At 41.2% G+C, this 21953-nt stretch overlaps 1 protein-coding gene across 1 annotated transcript in view; it reads right to left on the bottom strand.

The window, feature by feature from the left end:
- Window positions 1-21953, bottom strand: part of net1 (neuroepithelial cell transforming 1) — a 78578-nt gene that overhangs the window by 54855 nt on the left and 1770 nt on the right. Inside the window, 1 exon segment of the mRNA XM_033040132.1 lies at window positions 5631-5694. Coding sequence (XP_032896023.1) covers window positions 5631-5694 — 64 coding nt within the window.

Here is a 21953-nt window from a genome sequence, read left to right on the forward strand (position 1 = left end):
TGGCTCCAATCTTTACAACATTGTATGCTTTTATTTTCATCTCAGCTACACATGATATATCTTTCACATTGTGCCTTTAAGTGCACTGTTAAATGATCTGAGAGGAAGTTTCCTTTCGAGATCGAAGAAAAAAAATTCAAAGACGGGACAACGAAACAATAAAATGGTAGCAGATTATCTTATCAGCCAATGGTAATAGAAGCAAAGATAAAAGATAGATTATTATACAAAGGTGCATGCTTGGGTTCATGGCACGAGACTGGGAAGACACATGAGATCTTAAGAATTTGTAAGTGTAATCCTGAGGGTAGGAAAGAACAGGAGGCAGAATGGCAAATGGGCAAAGAGAGACATGGAGAGAAAAGAGCAAAAAGCTTCAGGTCCACCCTTTGTCGACATCAAATATGATGGAAAGTCATAAGAAATAATGGAAGATAGGTTTTCTCAGCACCTTCCATAGAGTTCTCAAAGTTGAAACAGGAAGATGAAACACAAAAATCAAGTAAATATTTCAGAAGATTTTTTTAAATTTTTTTTAAAAACGCAGCGAGTTTCAGGTGAAGAAATTCAGTGGTTTCTGGTGAGATGTTATCAGTTGTCAACAACTGGGTCTTAACATTTAAATATAGATAAATGAATTGATAATTTTAGCATTAAATCAGATTCATAAAAGGGGTTGACAATGGCTTCCTTATTCAGTCAGAATAGGGCAGAAGGCATGGAAAGAAAAAGTAGCTGAGAAGAACATGAGAAAATTGTCATGAGCCAACAAAGACAACTCTATTTTGCAAATGATACAAGATTAACTGATGTAATGTGGGAAAGAGATGTATCAACAGATCATAGGCCTGCTTAGCTGGGAATATTTCTGCTGTCAATGTTCCAGTTGCTTACAGATATCATCTCAGTAGAACTGAATTGTAGCAGTGTTCCTGAACGAGACACGAGTCTCGTCACACCGAAACTTTATTGAACTGGAATTTTTTTCACACTGGTATGTTCTCAGAAACTCAAAACATTGGGGTTTACTTTTACCAAAATTTCAACACATAATACTACAGACAAAGAAGGTGTAATAACAGACACCAAAATATGCGGGCAAACAAACTACTGTTTAAATAAACTCCACATATATGGAATGACAATGGAATGCCCCAATCGGTTTAAACTATTAATTAAATCATGGTTAAAACATCCAGTATTTTGAATTGTGTGTTTTTTTAATTAAAATTAAAATTTCACCCATAATTGTAGGTAGACACGAACAGTATGAGTAACTCAGGTCAGGCAGTATCTCTGGAGTAAAAGAATAGGTGACGTTTCAGGTCGACACCCTTTCTTCAGACTGAGAGTCAGGGGAAAGGAAAATAAGAGGTGAGAAATAAGAGAAAATAAGAGGAGGGAGAGAGAGCGAGGGAGGGAGGGAGGGAGGGACACGGAGACGATGTAAAGAGATATGGAACAAATGAATGAAAGATATGCAGAAAGTAACAACGATGAAGGAAAGGTGGAACCCACAATAGTCCATTGTTGGCTGTGGGCTAGGTGATAATGAGTTATAGACAGTGAAACTCAACAGGGCAACAGTGAAACTAGTGCGACGACTCGGATGGTGAGGGACGGTGAGAGAAGGGATGCAAGGCTTACTTGAAGTTAGAGAAATCAATACTCATACCGCTGTGTTGCCAAACCGATAAAAGAGGTGCTGTTCCTCCAATTTGCATTGTTTCCAATCCATAATAGTTTCCAACTTTTTGATATTTGTAGCTAATTTATCACATCATTCTTAATCAACTTATTCATTTGCGTCCATACCACAGTAAAATCTAGGGCTCTTTTATTTGTTGCATTAAAATAAAATCTCGCACAATCCTGAAATGTTGAACTTCAACACTTTATAAGATGCAGAGTTCCTCACTAAAGCTTTCCTTATTCCAGAGCTGCCGAGAAGTACGGATTTTCCGTATTTTGTACCGAAACGCGATAAGGATACGGATGTATGGATTTGCTTTGTAAAATGCGGATTTAAAAAAAAAATCCTGTTTCATCTTGCTGCTTAAAAAATGCAAGGATATAAAAAGTCATACTGTAACTCTAAAAATTATATCAGATTATATCTATTATTCAATTATATCAATTATATCTATTGGTATTTTAAATGTGAAGATCGGGGTGATTATTTTTGTAAGCTTTGATCTGCCTGTCCCGCTACAGATTTAAACAGCGCTATCAGTTTAGCGCGTGGGAATTTAAACGTGCAGCGCTATGGGTTCTAATTATAGCGCTACCAGCTGGAGCGCTATTGCCTTTACACATAGTGCTATGGGCTTTACACATCGCGCTATGCCCACAGCGCTATGGGTCACAGACGTTTCGGGGAGGGAGAAGGAAAGAGGGAGTGAGAGAGAGAGGGAGGGAGAGAGGGAGAGAGGGAGGGAGGGAGGGGGAGGGAGTGAGGGAGTGAGGGAGGGAGGGCGGGAGGAGCGAGAGGGAGGGAGGGAGGGAGCGAGAGGGAGGGAGAGAGAGAGAGAGGGAGAGGGAGGGAGTGAGGGACGGAGAAAAAAGAGGGAGGAAGAGAGGGATCGAAAGGGAGAGAGAGAGAGAGAGAGAGGGAGGGAGAGGAAGGATGGAGAGAGAGCAAGGGAGGGAGGGAGGGAGTGAAAGGGAGGGAGTGAGAGGGAGGGAGAGGGAGGAAGAAAAAAGAGGGAGGAAGAGGGGGATCGAAAGGGGGGGGGAAGAGAGAGAGAGAGAGAGAGAGAGAGAGAGAGAGAGAGAGAGAGAGAGAGAGAGAGAGAGAGAGGGATGGAGAGGAAGGAGGGAGAGAGAGCGAGGGAGGCTTCCAAAATGGCTTATACATCATCATCATCTGGTGCTAAAAGCAGGAAGTAGCCGTTCACACAGAAGTATACAAAGAGATGGCAATGAATGCACTGTCAAGTAAGGTGCGTAGAAGACATGTCAATTGGTAGCAAAGTTATGCATTCTTGTACTCTCACATGGGTATGACCGCACATTAAAAAAAAAATCTCATCAAAATGGCACCGTGTAAAAATACTGATTTCCTCAGCAAAATACTGATTTTCAGGTACTAGAATACTGAAATGCTCTGACAAAACTTGGCAGCTCTGTTATTCTCTCAGCAAACTGTATACCTTAAATCAAGCAGTTTACTAAAATATTGCCAACAGTTTGTGCTTTGAGTTCATACTATTTTATGCTCGTACTAATTGGGATCAAAATTTTCAGGAACTGGTTGAAGCGAGGGAGTGCAGGAAATTTATTATAACTAGTAGCTTTTTGTAAAATATATAAATGATGAAAGCAAGCCAAAAATTATGCTAGGTTCCTAATACTGTGGGGAAAGTGGGTGCTTTTGAATTTACTATTTGTTTTTTCAGCAACTCTTCAGTAACCTCTAGTTTTTATTTATTTCTACCAGTTGATCCCAGGTACACGCATTGAAACAAAAATTAATTTCATTTGGAGAACTAACCAAGACACACTTTGATTTGCCCCAAAACGTACAGGTTTCAGGAGTAAGGCGTTATCCACGAGTCCAGTGCTACAAACTGGCATGTTCTGGAGCTGCAGAATGATGTTCTGAGGAACATCAGCGCAAGTTCTCCGGGTTAATTCCCGGGATGGTGGGACTGACATATGATGAAAGAATGGGTCGATTGGGCTTGTATTCACTGGAACTTAGAATGATGAGAATGGATCTTATAGAACCATATAAAATTCTTACAGGATTGGACAGGCCTGATGCAGGGAAAATGGTCCCGATATTGTGGGAGTCCAGTACCAGGTGTCACAGTTTAAGAATAAGGGGTAGGTCATTTAGGACTGAGATGAGGAAAAACATTTTCACCCAGAGAGTTGTGAATCTGTCGAATTCTCTGCCACAGATGGCAGTGGAGGCCAATTCACTGGATGTTATCAAGAGAGTTAGATTTAGCTCTTAGGGCTAACAGAATCAAGGGATATGGGGGAAACGGGGTACAGATTTTGGATGGCCAGCCATGAACATATTGAATGGCGGTGCTGGAGCGAAGGGCTGAATGGCCTACTCCTGCACCGATTTTCTGTTTCGATGAACAATGAAGGGCAGGTGCTGGTTTATAAAAAAAGACAAAAGTGCTGGATCAGAGAGCACCTCTGGAGAATGTGGATAGGTGACATTGATAATTGCTGGTTTCCCCCCAGTCTAGTTTCAGTAAAAACACTGAATCAAGCACCTGAAACAACTACATTTATTTTACCAAAAGCGCGTCATAGTTCAACTAATGTACCTCTCCCACTGCGGGTTCGATCCTCGTATCTGCCTGTTCAAGCCCTCTAGTCCTCGCTCATACAGAGACACTCCAGAAGTTCATGCAGTCCCAAGCGCTCTCCCAGAAGATTGACGCTCAACCTCGTGATCGCGGACTTATATGTCCCTGGACCTCGAGGGGCCGAACCACATGGGGGTGATCTCTTAATAACCCAATTACAGATATCGATTAACCCCATAACAGACATTTCCCTAACCCAATAACACAACAGCTCAATACATTGTATTCAAACCGGACTTCGTAAAGGAAGCCAACTTAGAAACATTGTGGTCTGTGGAATTCTCTGCCCTAGATGGCAGTGGAGGTGGGTTCTCTGGATGCTTTCAAGAGAGAGCTAGATAGGGCTCTTAAAAATAGCGGAGTCAGGGGATATGGGGAGAAGGCGGGAACGGGGATGATCAGCCATGATCACATTGAATGGCGGTGCTGGCTCGAAGGGCCTAATGGCCTACTTCTGCACCTATTGTCTATTTACCCTGATCTGCAGGAAACCCAGACAAGGCTCAAAACCTCATCCAATCAACACTCGGCAGTCAAACTCTGCAACATTATTTACAATTATTTATAAGGTGTATGTCTGGTTTGCAGCCATCCAATCCATTCAATGCATTTTGCACCTAATTGACAGGGATTGCAGATGTTCTCATTCTTTGCTTGCAAATTGTATCTAAGCTCCAGAAACACTGGCACCTCTTCGCAGCGTGTCCCAGCTCTGCAGAGAGCAACTCCAAATAGACCAAATCTCCCAGCAACCCTGAAGCTTTTACCCCATTTTGAAGTCCTAGCCTCTCCAATTTAGCCAGGATTAACAACGTCTCGGGTCAATAGACATTAGGTGCTGGAGTAAGCCATTCAGCCCTTCGAGTCGGCACCGCCATTCTGTGATCATGGCTGATCATCCACACTCAGATGAGGAAACCCTCTGAGGAATGTCCCGACCCGAAACATCACCAATCTATGTTTTCCAGAGATGCTGTCTGACCCGCTGAGTTACTCCAACATTTGTTTTTTTTAATGTCCTGAGGAATTTGGCAGTAGCTCCACTAGGTGGAGCCACTTATATGCTACATCTTTATTAATGGCATACAACATTTCCCAGTGGCATGCTCAGTTAAATGACCTGTAGTTTGCGGCTGTCTTGCTTTTTTTTTTGTAAGGAAAGTGCATTTGCCCTTTTCCCAATCTAATGGATACTTCTATGAATCTGCAACATTTTAATGTTTAAAGTTAAGATTATGATTTAAACATCTGTTGGAACAAAAATTTAAAGAAAAATTGGTCAAAACAATAAATACTTACCAAAGTAAAATCCCATGGTCCAGGGGTCAGAAAGGTGAAGGAACTTCCACGTCGGAGAGGAGGCCTAGAAAACAGAGTTCATGATTTACAGGTTTGGTCTATCAATGACACAGTATGAAGATCTGAGTGCCATCTCAATAGTGTAAAATAATTAAGGTAATTGAGTCCAGACCATCTTACTTCCTTCACATCCAGTGGCCACACCAAGGTATCATGCAACAAAAGTTTTAAATCATTTAATGAAAACAAGATAGGATTTTGACTCCAAGGATGGGTATCAGAAGCAGATCTGACCTTCAAACCACAAGGACATCGTCACCAGTGAACTGATAGGGTCAATAAACAATGTACGCACTATCTATAGAACAGTGTCACATTTACATAGCTACAGTGACAGAAGCTGTAATTTGAAAACAGACTAAAATATGTCCATATACAAGAAAGCATATTTCTGGATTTACGATTCATATAATGTCCGAATGTTCTTTAAAATTTTTGTACATGTTTAAAAAAAAGACTTTCATCTACCCATCAACAACTTTTAATTTGGAAATTAATTCCTAAAATTTGATTTAAACATTAGACTGTTTTGTCAGCAAGTAGAAACAAGCAGAATGGAAGATGCTGATTTATACACAAAAGGACACCAAGTGATGGAGTAACTCGGCAGGTCAGGCAGCATCTCTGGAGAACATGGATAGATAATATTTTGGGTTAAGACGATCAAGGACAGACCGAAGGTCATCAATGAGGTAGATAGTAGTTCAGGACTGCTCTCTGGATGTGGTAGTATAATTCAGTTGCCTGATAATAGCTGGAAGAAACTGTCCCTGAATCTGGAGGTGCGCTTTTTCATTTTTCTATACCTTTTGCCCGATTAGAGAGGGGAGAAGCGGGAGTGGCCAGGATGCGACACATCCTTGATTATGCTGCTAGCGTTGCTGAGACAGCATGAGGTATAAATGAGGTCAATGGATGGGAGGTTGGTTTTTGCGATGTTCTGGGCTGCGTCCACAATTCGCTGCAATTTGGAGTGAATTCAGTATTGAATGTATGTATAGCCACCGAGAATGTCGGACGGAGTTTTTGCACGGTACATGCATAGTATATATTTATTACTTGAATAAAGTCTATTTTGAAACTAAAATGATTGCGGTCTTGTTCCCTAATCAAGCTGTGATGCATCATGATAAAACGCTTTCTGTGGTGCACCTGTAGAAGTTGGTGAAAGTTGTAGGAGACATGCCGATCTTCCTATGCCTTCGAAGGATGTAGAGGCGTTGGTGTGCTTATTCATATCACAGACAATTCTGCAGGTAAAAGGATCTGCTGAAACATTAACTCACTATAAAAATGTTACGTTTTGCATCAGAGGTGGGTGAAAAACTTGGCTGGGAGTGATTAGTTAAATAATGTTAAAAATTCACAACAAGCTCAACCAAAATAAACCTGATTCTTCATTGAAACGGAAAGACAAAGTTCTCAGTGATCTTGGAATATAACCAATATAAAATAAAGCAAAACAAAACATTGACCGTGAGGTCTGCAAAATACAAACACCAGAAATCCTGTGCAAATTTTTTTAATCCAGGTTTACCAAAGCATAATACGTTCACCTCTATCAGCATTCTGTGCCATACATCTATTTGCTGACTAACAACATTTCAAAGATATATCCCAACTCAAAAATAAGCCTTGACAAGAGGCAGTATTCCACTGAATTCTTAAAACTTGACGAAGAAGTGCTTCAGTTGTAAAATTTCATGAGCTGGCAGCAAATTTGTTCATCTCCATTTTACAAAATACTGGCCCAACTAGAAAAACATTTATGATGTGATGGAGGAAGTGCAGATGCTAGTATATGCAAATAACAGTGTGCTTGAATAACTCAACTCAGCGGGTCAGGCATCATCTCTGGAGAACATGGATAGGTGACGTTTTGGGTCGGGACCCTGATGTGATGTTCTTTTCCTCCTCCACAGCATAAAGTGAACTTGGTTGTATTGCATATTGCGGCCAGTAATTAATAGCTGGAATGACGACTTTATATTAAATCTGTTGCTTCCCATCTCTACTACACTCTACAGATGAGATTGAAACATGCCCACTCATTCTAAATTACATTCAGCTGGGATATCCATGCTTCAAACATCGATAAATAATTAGGATTTACGATACATAGAGGCACTACAACTGCAAGATCTTGGGTCGATGACTCAAGAGCAAAATATTTAATTATTTCATTTTCATCAAGCTTGTAATAATAATAATAATAATAATAATATCTTTTATTGTCATTGCACATAAGTGCAACGAGATTTGGGAATGCAGCTTCCATCCGATGTCATAACTTAAATAACTAATAAAATTTAGATTTAGATACCCCGAGAACATGGTTTGTAAAAACAGTAAAACAGTCAAAACAGACTAAAGTGCAGATGTGTCTGTGCGATGTGACCATCCGAGGGAGACAGTCCATGGGGGTGGGGGGCACTCAGCAGGGCCGGTTCAGAGCCGCTATAGCTCTGGGAATTAAGCTGTTCCTGAGTCTGGAGGTGCGGGCGTGGAAGGTCTTGTAACGTCTGCCGGAGGGAAGTAGTTCGAACAGTCCATTACAAGGGTGTGAGGAGTCTTTATGGATGCTGACGGCCTTCCTGAGGCACCGTGTGTGGTAGATGCCCTCTAAGGCTGGTAGCGGTGTCCCAATAATCTTCTCCGCTCTGTGGACGACGCGCTGAAGAGCTCTCCTCTGCGCCTCCGTGCAGCTGAGATACCACACAGAGATGCCTTACGTTAGTATACTCTCTGTCGTGCAGCGGTAGAAGGTTGTCAGCAGCTGTTGGGGCAGACCAGATTGTGAAGCTTGTTTTCCTAAAAAAAGTGCCAATTGTTGGTATACAATTATTCAGAATTAGGCAGGTTTTCAAAAACAACCTTCAAGATGGGTTTGGATGGGTTAACTGTCAATAAAAGTTGGTCCACCCAGGACAGATATTCGTCATAGCAGAATGCTATCATCATCTGTGGTGAGAAAATAGCACCTTTGTCTAAAAGCTTTACATCAGCAGAACAATGTGTCTTTGCCCTCCTCTCCACAGAATGACACTCCCCAGGCCCTCTTATTTGTTTTGGGAACAGAGCAGTTGGAATGAGGAAAAAGCTTCAATGAAAGAAACGCGGGAGGATCAGACGAACCAATTGTCAACAATAGCTCTTTGTTACCTCTGGACCCAGAGGGATTTAGTTAGTCAAAATTCAAAATGTTGATCTCAATAACTTTCATATTTGAGGTGGATTTTTTAAAGCAAAAAGATGGGCCATTTGGCATTTATCTACCATTCTGTAAGATAATGACAGGTCCTCTATCCGGTCCCCTTTCCTCTTTGATCCTCAGATCCCTTTGTCTAGAAATTGCTTTACACTACTTTAATCAGCTAATTTGTGAAAGTTACATTAGGACAGATGTGCTGCTTATAATGCCTGCACAGAGTAACAGACAACGTTGAAATCACTCTTCCCAATCTGCCCCTGCATGGAATGAAGGAATAGCAGATGAAACTTTAACCTCCACTCCTCATGCTTGCTGAAGCAGCTGAGAGGAATAAGCTGAGAGATGAGATCTGAAGTAGCAGCTGTGAACAATCACAAGGTTGACTGGTTGCATCATGGCCTGATTCAGCAACTTGAACACCCAGGAGCGAAGACTGCAAAAAAAATGGTGGACACCACCCAATCCATCACGGGTACTGACTCCACACCATCAAAAGGATTTACAGGAGTCGTTGCCTCAAAAGTGCGGGCAGCATCAGAGACCCACACCATCCTGGCCACACACACACATTGTTCTGTTTGGGACATATGACAATAAAACACTCTTGAGGTGCGGAAGCTGACAAATGTTTAGGATCTTGATCTCCATGCGTAAAGTAGTCAAAGCATGCAAGGTTGTATTTGAGCTTGCAGATCTCAGGAATGATAGATAATGCGGTTTATGTTGGCCCTTAAAATGACAGTTTCGGTGGAATCAGATTTGTAAACTATCATTTTCCAGAGTGACAAAGCCAAAATTTTTATATTGCAAACCAAGTGCATTGCATTATTACTATTGGTATCATTAGCAAGGTCTTATTACAGTAAAGTGCTATGAGAAACAAATATACTGCTGTAAATGAGGAAATTACATTTTCTCATGACACCAAAATAAGTGCACAAAATTGCCAGGGCATGAATGAATCCTTATTATCAACAAAACAACGCCTCCCTCCTCTCTCCCACGCTACAATTGCAAACAAATTTCCAGCTCCTTTACTCCCTTAATCTATCTAAAAATGTATCAATGTCATATTCCAAGACAAGACATCGCATACATCCAAAACATCTGGGGGCTGAGAAATCCAAAAAGTTATGTCGTCTCTTGGATAATGAATATTTCACTTAACTCAACCCTGAACGTGTAATATGTGTAAGAAGGAACTGCAGATGTTGGTTTAATCCAAACATAGACACAAAAAGCTGGAGTAACTCAGCAAAACAGGCAGCATCTCTGGAGAGAAGGAATGGGTGACTTTTCGGGTCGAAACGTCACCTTCTCTCCAGAAATGCTGGCTGTCCCGCTGAGTTAAGGGCCTGTCCCACTTGGCGATTTTTTCATCGACTGCCAGCGTCATATCAGTGTCGCCAAAAGATTTTGAACATTTCAAAATCCAGCGGCGACAAAAGGAATGTTGCGACACTTGAAAAAACACCGCACATCATATGTCATCATGCCGCGTCATCGCCGCAAATTTTTCGATGACCTGATACGTCAGTCAATGATGCCGGCAGTCGCCAAAAAAAAAAATCGCCAAGTGGGACAGGCCCTTTATTCCAGCTTTTTGTGTCTATCTCCTGAATGGGTGATACCTTACCTAAGAGCATACGTACTGATGTTAGATTCTCCAATCAAAATAAATGAACTTGGTGTTCATCTTATCAATTAATCATACAATTCTGCATATTTTTAATGCAATGAGCTCTCCACTCCTCTCTTGCCAATGAACACAGGTTAAAAAGAACCATTCTAAGAGGATTAATGCTAGATGCATATCAAATATGCATAGTAAGAGTGATAAACTGCTTAGAATTTGTTCTGATATTTTAGATAAGCTTCTGACAGGAAGTTGTTGATAAACATTAATAGTGTTTTCCCTTCTCAATCTCCTAAAACAGCATATCACATCTGCATAAAGTTCTAGACATGATCTATCCTTCAGTACTTTACTATTCAATAAAATAACGTTCAAGTCCCACGTTAGCATAGTTCATGACTGAAGTTTCAAACCTTAAATGCTGTAATTTATGTATTTTTTAATGCATATGAAGGTCATGCCTGAGCCCACATCCCCGCCAACATAGGCAATCGCAAGTGTCGAAAACATTGAGACATAATGGGAATAATATTACACACGTGGTTCACACAACTCCATGGGGTACACAAACTCAAGGGCAAAGCTTAAGATCTCCCACAGCCTATATGCATGCAGTACTTCAGCTGCTCCTTTGCTTCAGAAAGTTCAAGGTTTTATACAATTCTAGAATGGAGAACAGCAAACTATTTGGAAACTCCAGTGCAGTATTGAGGGAACTCGCATTCGATGTCCTATCTTATGAGTGATCAATTCTGTGTATTCAGTTATTTGTGGATGTGAGAAAAAAAATCCATGGTGTTACTTTAAAGAAAAGGAATGTTATCTGAAGTGACCTGGATTATTTTATTCCTTAATTAACCAACACACACACACATTTCACATGGTCAAATTGTCTGCTGTGTTTCCTACATTACAATAGTGATATTTCAAAATTACTTCTGAAAGATTTGAAAGTTGCTCCAAAAATTGTGCTTTTCAATCTACCTTAGTAACTGAGACTGTAGTTACAAAATAAATTAGCATCCCTGCTTGGACCAGGGATACACAGGCGCCAAAACCATTTTCCAAAATAATAGCAACACATTTTCTGACAATGCCAGAAACAAAACATTCATTGGGAATTGATATTCCAGTGAATAGAGCACACATTCAAATTAGCTCCTACTCAAGCAAGCATATCTTCGATTTTCATTCTACATAAAATTTTGCTACGGCCCCTTCATAACTCAAAGCCTTGAATAAGTCATTTTTTTCTCAATATAATTTAAATATAACTGAACCAATTTTTTTAAAATTAATGCTTTGAGGGTAATCCATGACAAATCCACAATAACTCTGATGCAAGCCACAAGGCCAATGTTATTTGTCTTGGCAACTACTATATATAACAAGTTCAAGTGCTTAACAGTTTTGCTTTATGTTTCCTGATCCACCTCAGTTAATGATACACTCAATGAGTAATGTTTGCAGTTGCTCAGCAGCAATAAGATAGCATACAATATTGAGAAATAGTTTTTCACAACTGTCAAAGAGGAGACTTTTAAAATTCCACTGGAGCATCTTGTTCTCCTACACACCTTGAACAGAAAATCAGGTAACTTAAAATCATTTCTTAGTAATCCCCTATTTATTGTACTTGAAAAATTAGAAACCAAAGATGCTGGGAGTTGGGAGAAAGAAGCGGGTCTGAGCCAGGGGGGAAATATGGTACAAACAAAATTAGACCACTGACATCAATACCATTGGATACCCAATGGTCTAATTTGACCAAGTGGATTTTCCATGTTGCAGTCAAAATGAATCCTTTAATAAAGCCAATTGCTGGGTAATTATCACATTGCTATTCAAATCAGCCATCCTTACTTTATCGCAACTACGTATAGTTTATTGGCTGAAAGGTACTTTGGAACATCCTGCAGTTGAAGTTGCTCATTCAAGTGGAGCTAACAGATGAAAAGACAATTTTTGACAATCACGATTTGAGTTTTTTTAAAAATCTGTTGTTTCTAGTTATTATCATATTAGTGTGAGAATCCTTAATAACAGAAACTAGAAAAATCCCTTGTAAATGAGCAGTTGTCATCAAGTTTTGAGTTGATTAGGACATGACTTTGGAAGCCTAGTTTTTCAAGGTAATTAAAAAAAAAAGGAAAACTAACACCATTGTTTTTTTCGATTAGTTTTAAATTAGATAAAAATAAAATCAGATATTCTTTCTACACAAGTTTTAATTGCAATACTCAACATTCTGTATTATGTTATTTACAACACATTATGTAGGTAATGCATACAATATATTCAGTTAATTGTTTTATACTTAAATGTTGGAGACAAGAAACTGCAGATGCTGGAATCTTGAGCAAAAAACAAAGAGTTGGAGTAACTTAACAGGTCAGGCAGCATTAATGGAGGGAATGAACAAATCAGCCGAGTTTGATGCTTTCTGTGTTTGCTTTGAAAGGGAGAACATCAATGCACCTTCTCAAGCCTCCATAACACTATAATCTCAATTCAGAGGCGGATGCTAGAAGATCTTTCGAGGGCAAACCTTACATAGCGTCTGGTCCCAATGGTGTAGCTGGCCGCATTCTTAAACCATGCACAGACCAATTGACAAGCGTTTTTGCAGACATCTTCAACTTGTTATACTGGGATCTGCAGTTACCACCTGCTTAAAAATGGGATCAATAACACCAGCACAAGAAGAGCAAGGCAACCTGCTTCAATGACAACCGACCGGTGATACTCAAGTTTGTGATAATTAGGTATTTTGAAGGGTTGGCTATGCACATAACCGTTGCCTCAGTAAGAACCTAAACCCACTACTTTTCGCCTCCTGCTACAGCAGGTCAACAGGAAATGTGATCTTGCTGGCTCTCCATTCTACACAGAACCACTTGGACAATAAAAACATGTCAGACTGTCCTTCATTGACTAAAACTCGGTGTTCAACACCATGAGACTCAGAACTAGAGTCTCTGCTCATCTCTTGGATCCTCGACTTCCGCATTGGCAGAACCTAATCAGTAACAATTAACATCAATGAAGAAACATGAAGAAAGCAAATGGTATGTTAGCATTCATAGCAAAAGGAATTGAGTATAAGAGCGGGGAGGTTCTACTGCAGTTGTACAGGGTCTTGGTGAGACCACACCTGGAGTATTGCGTACACTTTTGGTCTCCTAATCTGAGGAAAGACATTCTTGCCATAGAGGGAGTACAGAGAAGGTTCACCAGACCGATTCCTGGGATAGCAGGACTTTCATATGAAGAAAGACTGGATAGACTCGGCTTGTACACGCTAGAATATAGAAGATTAAGGGGGGATCTTATAGAAACTTACAAAATTCTTAAGGGGTTGGACAGGCTAGATGCAGGAAGATTGTTCCCGATGTTGGGGAAGTCCAGAACTAGGGGGTCACAGTTTAAGGATAAGAGGGAATTATTTTAGGACCGAGATGAGAAAATCATTTTTTACACAGAGAGTGGTGAATCTGTAGAATTCTCTATCCCACAGAAGGTAGTTGAGGCCAGTTCATTGGCTATATTTAAGAGGGAGTAGATGTGGCCCTTGTGGCTAAAGGGATCAGGGGGTATGGAGAGAAGGCAGGGATGGGATACTGAGTTGGATGATCAGCCATGATCATATTGAATGGCGGTGCAGACTCGAAGGGCGGAATGGCCTACTCCTGCACCTATTTTTCTATGTTTCTAATACTTTCTGTTTGAGAACCATCAACTCAAGAACACACGAAGGCTGTGGTTGATAAAAAATTGTGAATTCTCAACATCAGATAGCTCTGTAGTTGAACCATTGAAAATATTCAAGGTCAGGACCAAAGGATTTTTGGTCAATAAGAGTCATTAGGAGAAAATTAGAGCCAAGATCAAGATCTGATCAGCAATGATCTCATTCAATACTGGAGCAGGCTAAAGGGGCCATTTGGCTTACCCTTGCTCCGTTACCTTAGGCTGTTGCCTAGTCTGAAACTGTGCCCCTCATACCAGATTCCTCCAAAAGGTGAAACATCCTCTCAGAATCCACATAGGCTTGTGTGGAATGGCATTTAATCAATCAAGACTTACAGCTTACACACAGATGCACAACAGAGGAGAGAAAAGAAACAGAACAAATGCACCATTTAATAACTTTTTTTTTTAAACCATAAGAATCAGCATATAAGGGGAAAAGTGTGAAATTTTGCAAGCCTAACCAGCACTAAATCATTGTACAGTTGCTCTACTTTTACGGCTAGCTTAGGGGTGCTCGATTTAGTTTTGATGGATTAGTTGTGATAATTAGGTAGATTATTTAGGTGATGCATAATGATACTGAAAATTCATTTAAAAAAAATTAACCACAAAGATTTGAAGCCAAATTACTTTTATTATTAACCAAGATATTATTTGCGGGTTTGTTATCTGGTAGAGAATCTATTATCACACCTTTTCAACAATAACCTGCATTTATCTTGTAACTGAAAAATATTATGTGAAATAGCAAGAAATTGCTGTTACATCAACCATTACTTATCTATGAGTTTTTGATGAAAAAGATCCCCCTTGATAACATAAAACTGCCTCACTAAAATAAATGGAACAGGATTTGCACAGCTACAATCTCTATCAGCTAAAATAAATCTTGAATTATTTGCTCCTCTTTAATTTTACAATCAAGACTGCAAATCTATACTGGAGTTCCGTCTGGGACTCTGAAGATTTGCATCACCCTGACGCAAATGGTCTCGAGCTACAAATGTCAACATGGCCTGCAGGCAAGTCATCTATTAATTTCCACTCCAACAATAATTCACTTGTTTTAAAAGCCAAGAAAACAAACAGCCAGGTCGACAATCAATTCCGACTACAATATTATGGCTCTACCAGCACACATCTCAGAGGCTTTGCTGCACTCTGGTGGACATTTTATGATTTACCATTTTTATACTGAAAATAATTGGAAACATGACGAGTATTCCTGAATTTATCTTGAAATATCTAGTAAAGTGAAAATCACTAAATCAAAATGACATGGCCCTTTGGTGTCAATGTAACACCTCTGATTAGATTCTGGAATTCAAGAATACCAGTCAATAATGCTAATTTAAAATTCATCAACAAGTATTAGAAATAATAAGCAAAAGAATCAAAACACTGGAGGAACTCGGCAGGTCAGGCAGCATTTGTGGAGGGAATGGACAAATATTTAGAGTCAGGACTCTTCTGCAGAAGTATTGGAGTAGGGGGAGAAAGCTAGAAAAGATAGGTGGGGGTGGGCAAAAAAGCCTGGCAAGTGATAGAACATACAATGAAAGTGAAAGGTGCGTACAGATGAGGAGGTGGGTGGCTGGCAGATGCGTGGAATGCGTGACAAAGGCTAGCGATGAAAAGGAGATGAAGTGTGTGTTATACGAGAATTATCCCGAACAGTCTGTGACCCATAGCGCTGTGGCCATAGAGTTATATTTAAACCCCACAGCACTGCAGCCGGTGGTGCTATATTTAGAACCCACAGAGCTGCAGCCGACAGCTCTTTATTTAAATTCCCACGCGTTAAGCCAACAGCGCAGTTTAAACCTTTGCGCGTCAAACTGGTATCATTCAGGGCAATCATCATCTCAATGGCAGGGCAGACTCAAAGGGGCCAAATGGTCTACTCTGACTTTGTATATTGAGATGGTGGCAGAGGAAGAGAGATACAGAGCTAGCAGGTCAACTGTATCTCCACCCAGTCCAGTTTATGATCCCAGAAAGAGACCAGTAAGCCCACGGACAAGATATAATGAATACATTACATCAACTACCCAGATGGTAGAAGGAACCTTGTGTAACTTGATGGAAAAGAGGTATAGTTATGATTCAAAGCACGGTATTGCACAACGTTTCATGGAGAACCAGGTATAAAGCCACGTGAAAAACTGGTAGATAAATGCCCTGTTTTTAAACCAAGCTAAGGGTGTTGCAGCAAGAAAACATTTGAAAAAGTACCTCCACTGGTCATTGTCTGTAAATTCTGGATGATTATTGAGAGCACAGCAATTAAACAAAGATGTACAGATGAACAATGAACCATGTACAATTCCCCCACAAATATTGAAATGAGCTGCAAACTTTTAACTGTCAAAGTTAGAGAAATTTTAACTCAACAATCTTTTTTTTAGAATGCTCAGCTATATATACAACTTCTCTAATTTTGTGAAAATACTAATTACATAGAATGATGAGTTAAATAGAACAAAAAACAGAAACAAAACAGTAATTGAATACCTGATTTATACATTTATCCAATGATAGTTATCATGTCAGTAGATGAGTAAATGACCTGGAAACAATTACAGGTGCACAACCTTTTATCCGGAGTTCCGGAAACCGAAAAGCTCCGAAAACCGGACATTTTTTCCAGGATGTCGTCTGCACACCAAAGCTCGCGTTTGGCGCCAAACTTGACCCGAAATGACCCACGGTCAACCCAGGTCTGTACTACTGTAGCGGCTGCCTCCTCCCCGGAGACCGGGGAGACACTTAAACATCTGTAAATCATTGCTTAAATGTTAGTCAGTTAGTTTGGAGGGCTTTTATGTGAAGGGGGGGGGGGGGGGGTGAAGGGGGAAACTTTAATTCTTAGTCCCCTACCTGGTCGGAGAGGCGGGGAGCGGGCAATGCCTTACCGGGTCGCCGTGCAGTAAGCTCCGGAGCGCTGTGGCCGCAGACTCACAACATCGCGGAGCTGGGGCTGCGGGCGTCCGGCACCTGTTGTAGCTCCGACCCCGGCAACTCTACCCCTGGCTGCGCGGCGTCCAAATCTAGCGCGGCCCGCGGCCGGACGCCCGCAGCCCCAGCTCCGCGATGTTGTGTGTCGGCGGCCGCAGCGCTCCGGAGCTTACCGCACGGCGACCCGGTAAGGCATTGCCCGCTCCACGCCTCTCCGACCAGGTAGGGGACTAAGAATTAAAGTTTCCCCCTTCACCCACCCCCACCCCCACCACATAAAATCCCTCCAAACTAACCGACTAACATTTAAGCAATGATTTACAATGATTCCCCGGTCTCCGGGGAGGAGGCAGCCGCTCCAGACTTTTCAAGCCGCCCGCGCTACCTACCTAATCTACGCTAAATATCTTCCATTCGGAAATCCGAAAAATTCCGAAATCCGAGAAGTGTCTGGTCCCAAGGCTTTTGGATAAAAGGTTGTGCACCTGTACTTGAGAACAACAGGGAGCGAAGTGAGTGGTGATAAAGAAAAGGGAAGATAAACTAAGACTACAATTTAGTGTTGTCATCCCCACCATCATGTGCAGTCCATTTGACCATTAAATTATGGGTAACCATCATATTTTATTGCTCAAAATAGAGGCTCACAGAAGAAATTTCCTAATGTTGACTTTTCAGATTTGACTGCACATACGTGCATATCATCATTAAGATTTGCTTGTGATTTTTTTGTTAAGTTTTCACCTTTCCATCATGATGGCTACCATGTGGTTCTCCAATCTCATCCAGCAGATGACTGGAGAGAGACTCACAATTGCACTCAATTTTCGTACTTGAAATTAAAGATAAATGCGAATAATCTGACTACTAGAACAGGTCATGCAGTCGAGCTGATTCCTTTTGTAGCTTGGATGTATTTTTGGTTGAGGCAGACTTCACTTCTTACAGTGAATGAGAAAGTAATGGTATTTTGGCTTCTATTGCAAGGTGATTTCGGTACGGGGGTGAAGATGGTTTTCTCCAATAACAGTGCCTTGGTGAGATTGTAATTAATATTGTACACAGATTTGTTTAAGAAAGAACTGCAGATGCTGGAAAAATCGAAGGTAGACAAAAATGGCAGCATCTATGGAGCGAAGGAATAGGTGACGTTTCGGGTCGAGACCCTTCTTCAGACTGCTGTGGGATGGGGGGGGCGAGAGAAGAAGAAAAAAAGAGGCGGAGACAGTGGGCTGTGGGAGAGCTGGGAAGGGGAGGGGAAGGAGGGAGAAAACAAGGACTACCTGAAATTGGAGAAGTCAATGTTCATACCGCTGGGGTGTAAACTACTCAAGAAGAATATGTGGTGCTGCTCCTCCAATTTGCGGTGGGACTCAATCTGGCCATGGAGGAGGCCCAAGACAGAAAGGTCGGATACGGAATGGAAGGGGGAGTTGAAGTGCTGAGCCACCGGGAGATCGGATTTGTTAATGCGAACTGTGCGGAGGTGTTGGGCGGAGCGATAGCCAAGCCTGCGCTTGGTCTCACCGATGTAGAGCAGTTGACACCTAGAACAGCGGATGCAATAGATGAGGTTGGAGGAGGTGCAGGTGAACCTCTCCCTCACCTGGAAAGACTTCTTGGATCCTTGGATGGAGTCGAGGGGGGAGATAAGGCGTCAAGTGTAGCATTTCCCGTGGTTGCAAGGGAAAGTACCAGGGGAGGGGGTGGTTTGGGTGGGAAGAGACAAATTGACCAGGGAGTTGCGGAGGGAGCGGTCTCTACGGAAAGCCGAAAAGGGAGGAGATGGGAAGATGTGGCCAGTGATGGGAACACGTTGGAGGTGGCAAAAATTAAATGAAAGGAGACTGTGTAAAAAACAAGACATTAGTACAAAAACATAAATTAGAAAACACATGTTTATGCAAGAGGCGGACCGTAATGCTCCATTGCCGAGGTAGGGATTAGGGTTCTGCAGGTTGGTTCAAGAATCTGATAGTTGTAGGAAAATAGCTGTTCCTGGTGGTATGGGGCTTCAGGCTTCTGCACCCACTGCCCAATGGCATCAGTAAGAAGAGGACATGGCTTGGATAGTAGGGATCCTTGATGATAGATTCTGACTTCTTGAGGCAGCACCTCATGAAGATGCTTTTGAAGGAGGGGAAGGTTGTTGCAATGATGAACTGGGCTGAATCCACCCACTCTCGGTGGCTTCTTGTGCGTTAGAGTTGGCATACCATGACATGACGCAATCAGTCATGATAATGTTTACAGTACACCTGTAAAGGTTCGTTAGAGTATTCGGAGACGTACCAAATCTCTCTAAACTTCAAAGAAGATAGAGGTGCTTGTGCATCTTCTTTGTGAATGGGCCCAGGACAGGTCATCCAAGATGTAAACGCCCAGGATTTTGAAAATGCTCTCTCTCCACTGCCAAACCACCAATGAAAACTGTGCATGGTCTCCACTCTGTTCTGAAGTCAATGATTAGTTCTTTGGTCTTGGTGACGCTGAGCAAGAGGTTTTGTTGCGGAAACACAGCTCAACCACGTTTTCTATCTCTCGCCTATATGCTGCCTCATCACCACCTGAGCGTCAGCAAAATGGGATCACGTTTCATAGAATTTAGAATAATCATATAATTTAATTAAAATTAACAATTTTTTTTGGAAACAGGTTTCATGCAACATTTAAGGTACCTGTTTTTAGGAATGTTACAAAATTTGGGGATTTAAAAAATCAAGCCTGTAATTTATCCCATCAGATAAAGCATTAAAAAAACCTTTAATATTTACCTAATTCACTTTCATATCTTAAGTATTACAAAAAATTATGGTCATTTTCATACTAGGAAATTAGCATCTTGTTCCCTATTGTTTTGTATTGACTGTACTCAAAAGTTGTGATCGAGGACAAGCCTAGTCACAAGGGTTGTCACACATACAGCTGCCGCCATGTTCCCATCTGTATGTACTGTGAACGTTTTTTGTCATTTATTTAGCATGAAAATAGTGATCACGGATAGACAATTACACAATACGGATAATGATCATGTAGCCGATATCAGGGGCCTAATTAACTTATTTCGCATCATCAGATTAAAATTAAATGACACCAAAAACTAGATAAGATGTTAAATAAACGTCCTATATACCTTTTGTTTTAGCGTGAACTTGCAATCCGTGATTTTAAAGACCGCACTTGAGTCCCACACACAGCAGTCAGCAGATCTGAAGCACCACTGATGGCAGGGATTGTAACAACACTACTGCTTTCACTGGTTGACAAATCTATAACCAGGGATCAACATCAGGATATGGAATAGCATTCGAGACCAAGATAACATTCCAGAAAAATTGTTCAGCAAGCTTAGCTCCAGTCTTCCAAAAGATTTTTCAGAAACCTGTGGTTTGTGGAGAACTCCCAGAAGATTGGCTGAATGCTAACATTGTCCCCATCTAACCAAAAAAGGAGATAGGATAAATCCTGCAAATTATCGCCCAGTTTCACTGAACTCTATACCATTCAAGATTCTCAAACATATAATCCACCGACATATTATTGACCATATTGACTTCCACAAGGTACTAACAAACCACCAACATGGCTTTAGACAGGGTCAATCATGTGAAACCCAACTGGCGGGACTCATTCTATCCAGGTCACTCGATAACAAGGGTCTGACTGACCTGATTATATTAGACTTCAGTAAGGCTTTTGATAAGGTTCCCCATAAGCGGCTCCTGTAAAAGCTCAACCATGTAGGAATAGACGGCAACTTCTTAAAATGGATTGAGATCTTTTTGACAAGGAGACACCAGCGAGTTCTCTTGGAGGGAGAGATGTCTATTGAAACTTCTGTGACATCAGGTGTACTACAGGGGACTGTCATGGGTGCATTGGTCTTCCTACTACTGTATATCAATGACATTCCGAATGCAATTTCATCCACAGTTGGACTATTCGCAGATGATGCCATAATTTATAGAGAGATTAAAACACCAGAAGACAGCTTGTCCATACAGAAGGATGTGGATGCTCTGTGAGTGGGGAAAAACCTGGCAGATGTCATTCAATACAACTAAATGTCATACCATGCATGCCTCACACAAGATTAAACCACTTTTATCGGAATACAACATGGGAAGCCATACATTGCTCGCTGTCGACAATCACCCATATCTAGGAGTCGAATTAAGCAAAGATTTAAGTTGAACAACGCATATTAGTGTCGAACAAAGCAAATAGAACTCTCGGCCTAGCCAAAAGAAATGTTCACACAGGTAGTACATCCGTCAAAGAGAACGCCTACAAGTCCTTGGTCAGGCCCAAATTGGAGTATTGTGGAGCCATATGGGATCCTTTTAACAACAACAACAACATCACCCTGGAGAAAGTATAACGCCAGGCAGCCGCTTTGTATGTAATGACTATAAGTGCAAATCAAGCGCGAATAATATGCTGACCTCTCGGATGGGATACCCTAGAGCTCCGCAGAATCAGGCCAAGACCTATTGCAATTTACAAGGAGATTCACAAAATCACACCATCAAATCTCCCGTCATCCCAGAGCACCAACTGCCATGAAACAAGACAAAATAACGGTCCCTACATCATCAACTCGCTAAATTTCAATAAACTTTGCTACCAATATTCCCTTTACCCGAGGACGATAAGGGAAACTGAAAACAAAAAAAGCATGCAGAATAAGCTTTTCACTGTATCT

This window comes from Amblyraja radiata, chromosome 21 (genome assembly GCF_010909765.2).
Source record: "Amblyraja radiata isolate CabotCenter1 chromosome 21, sAmbRad1.1.pri, whole genome shotgun sequence".
Lineage (NCBI taxonomy): Eukaryota > Metazoa > Chordata > Chondrichthyes > Rajiformes > Rajidae > Amblyraja > Amblyraja radiata.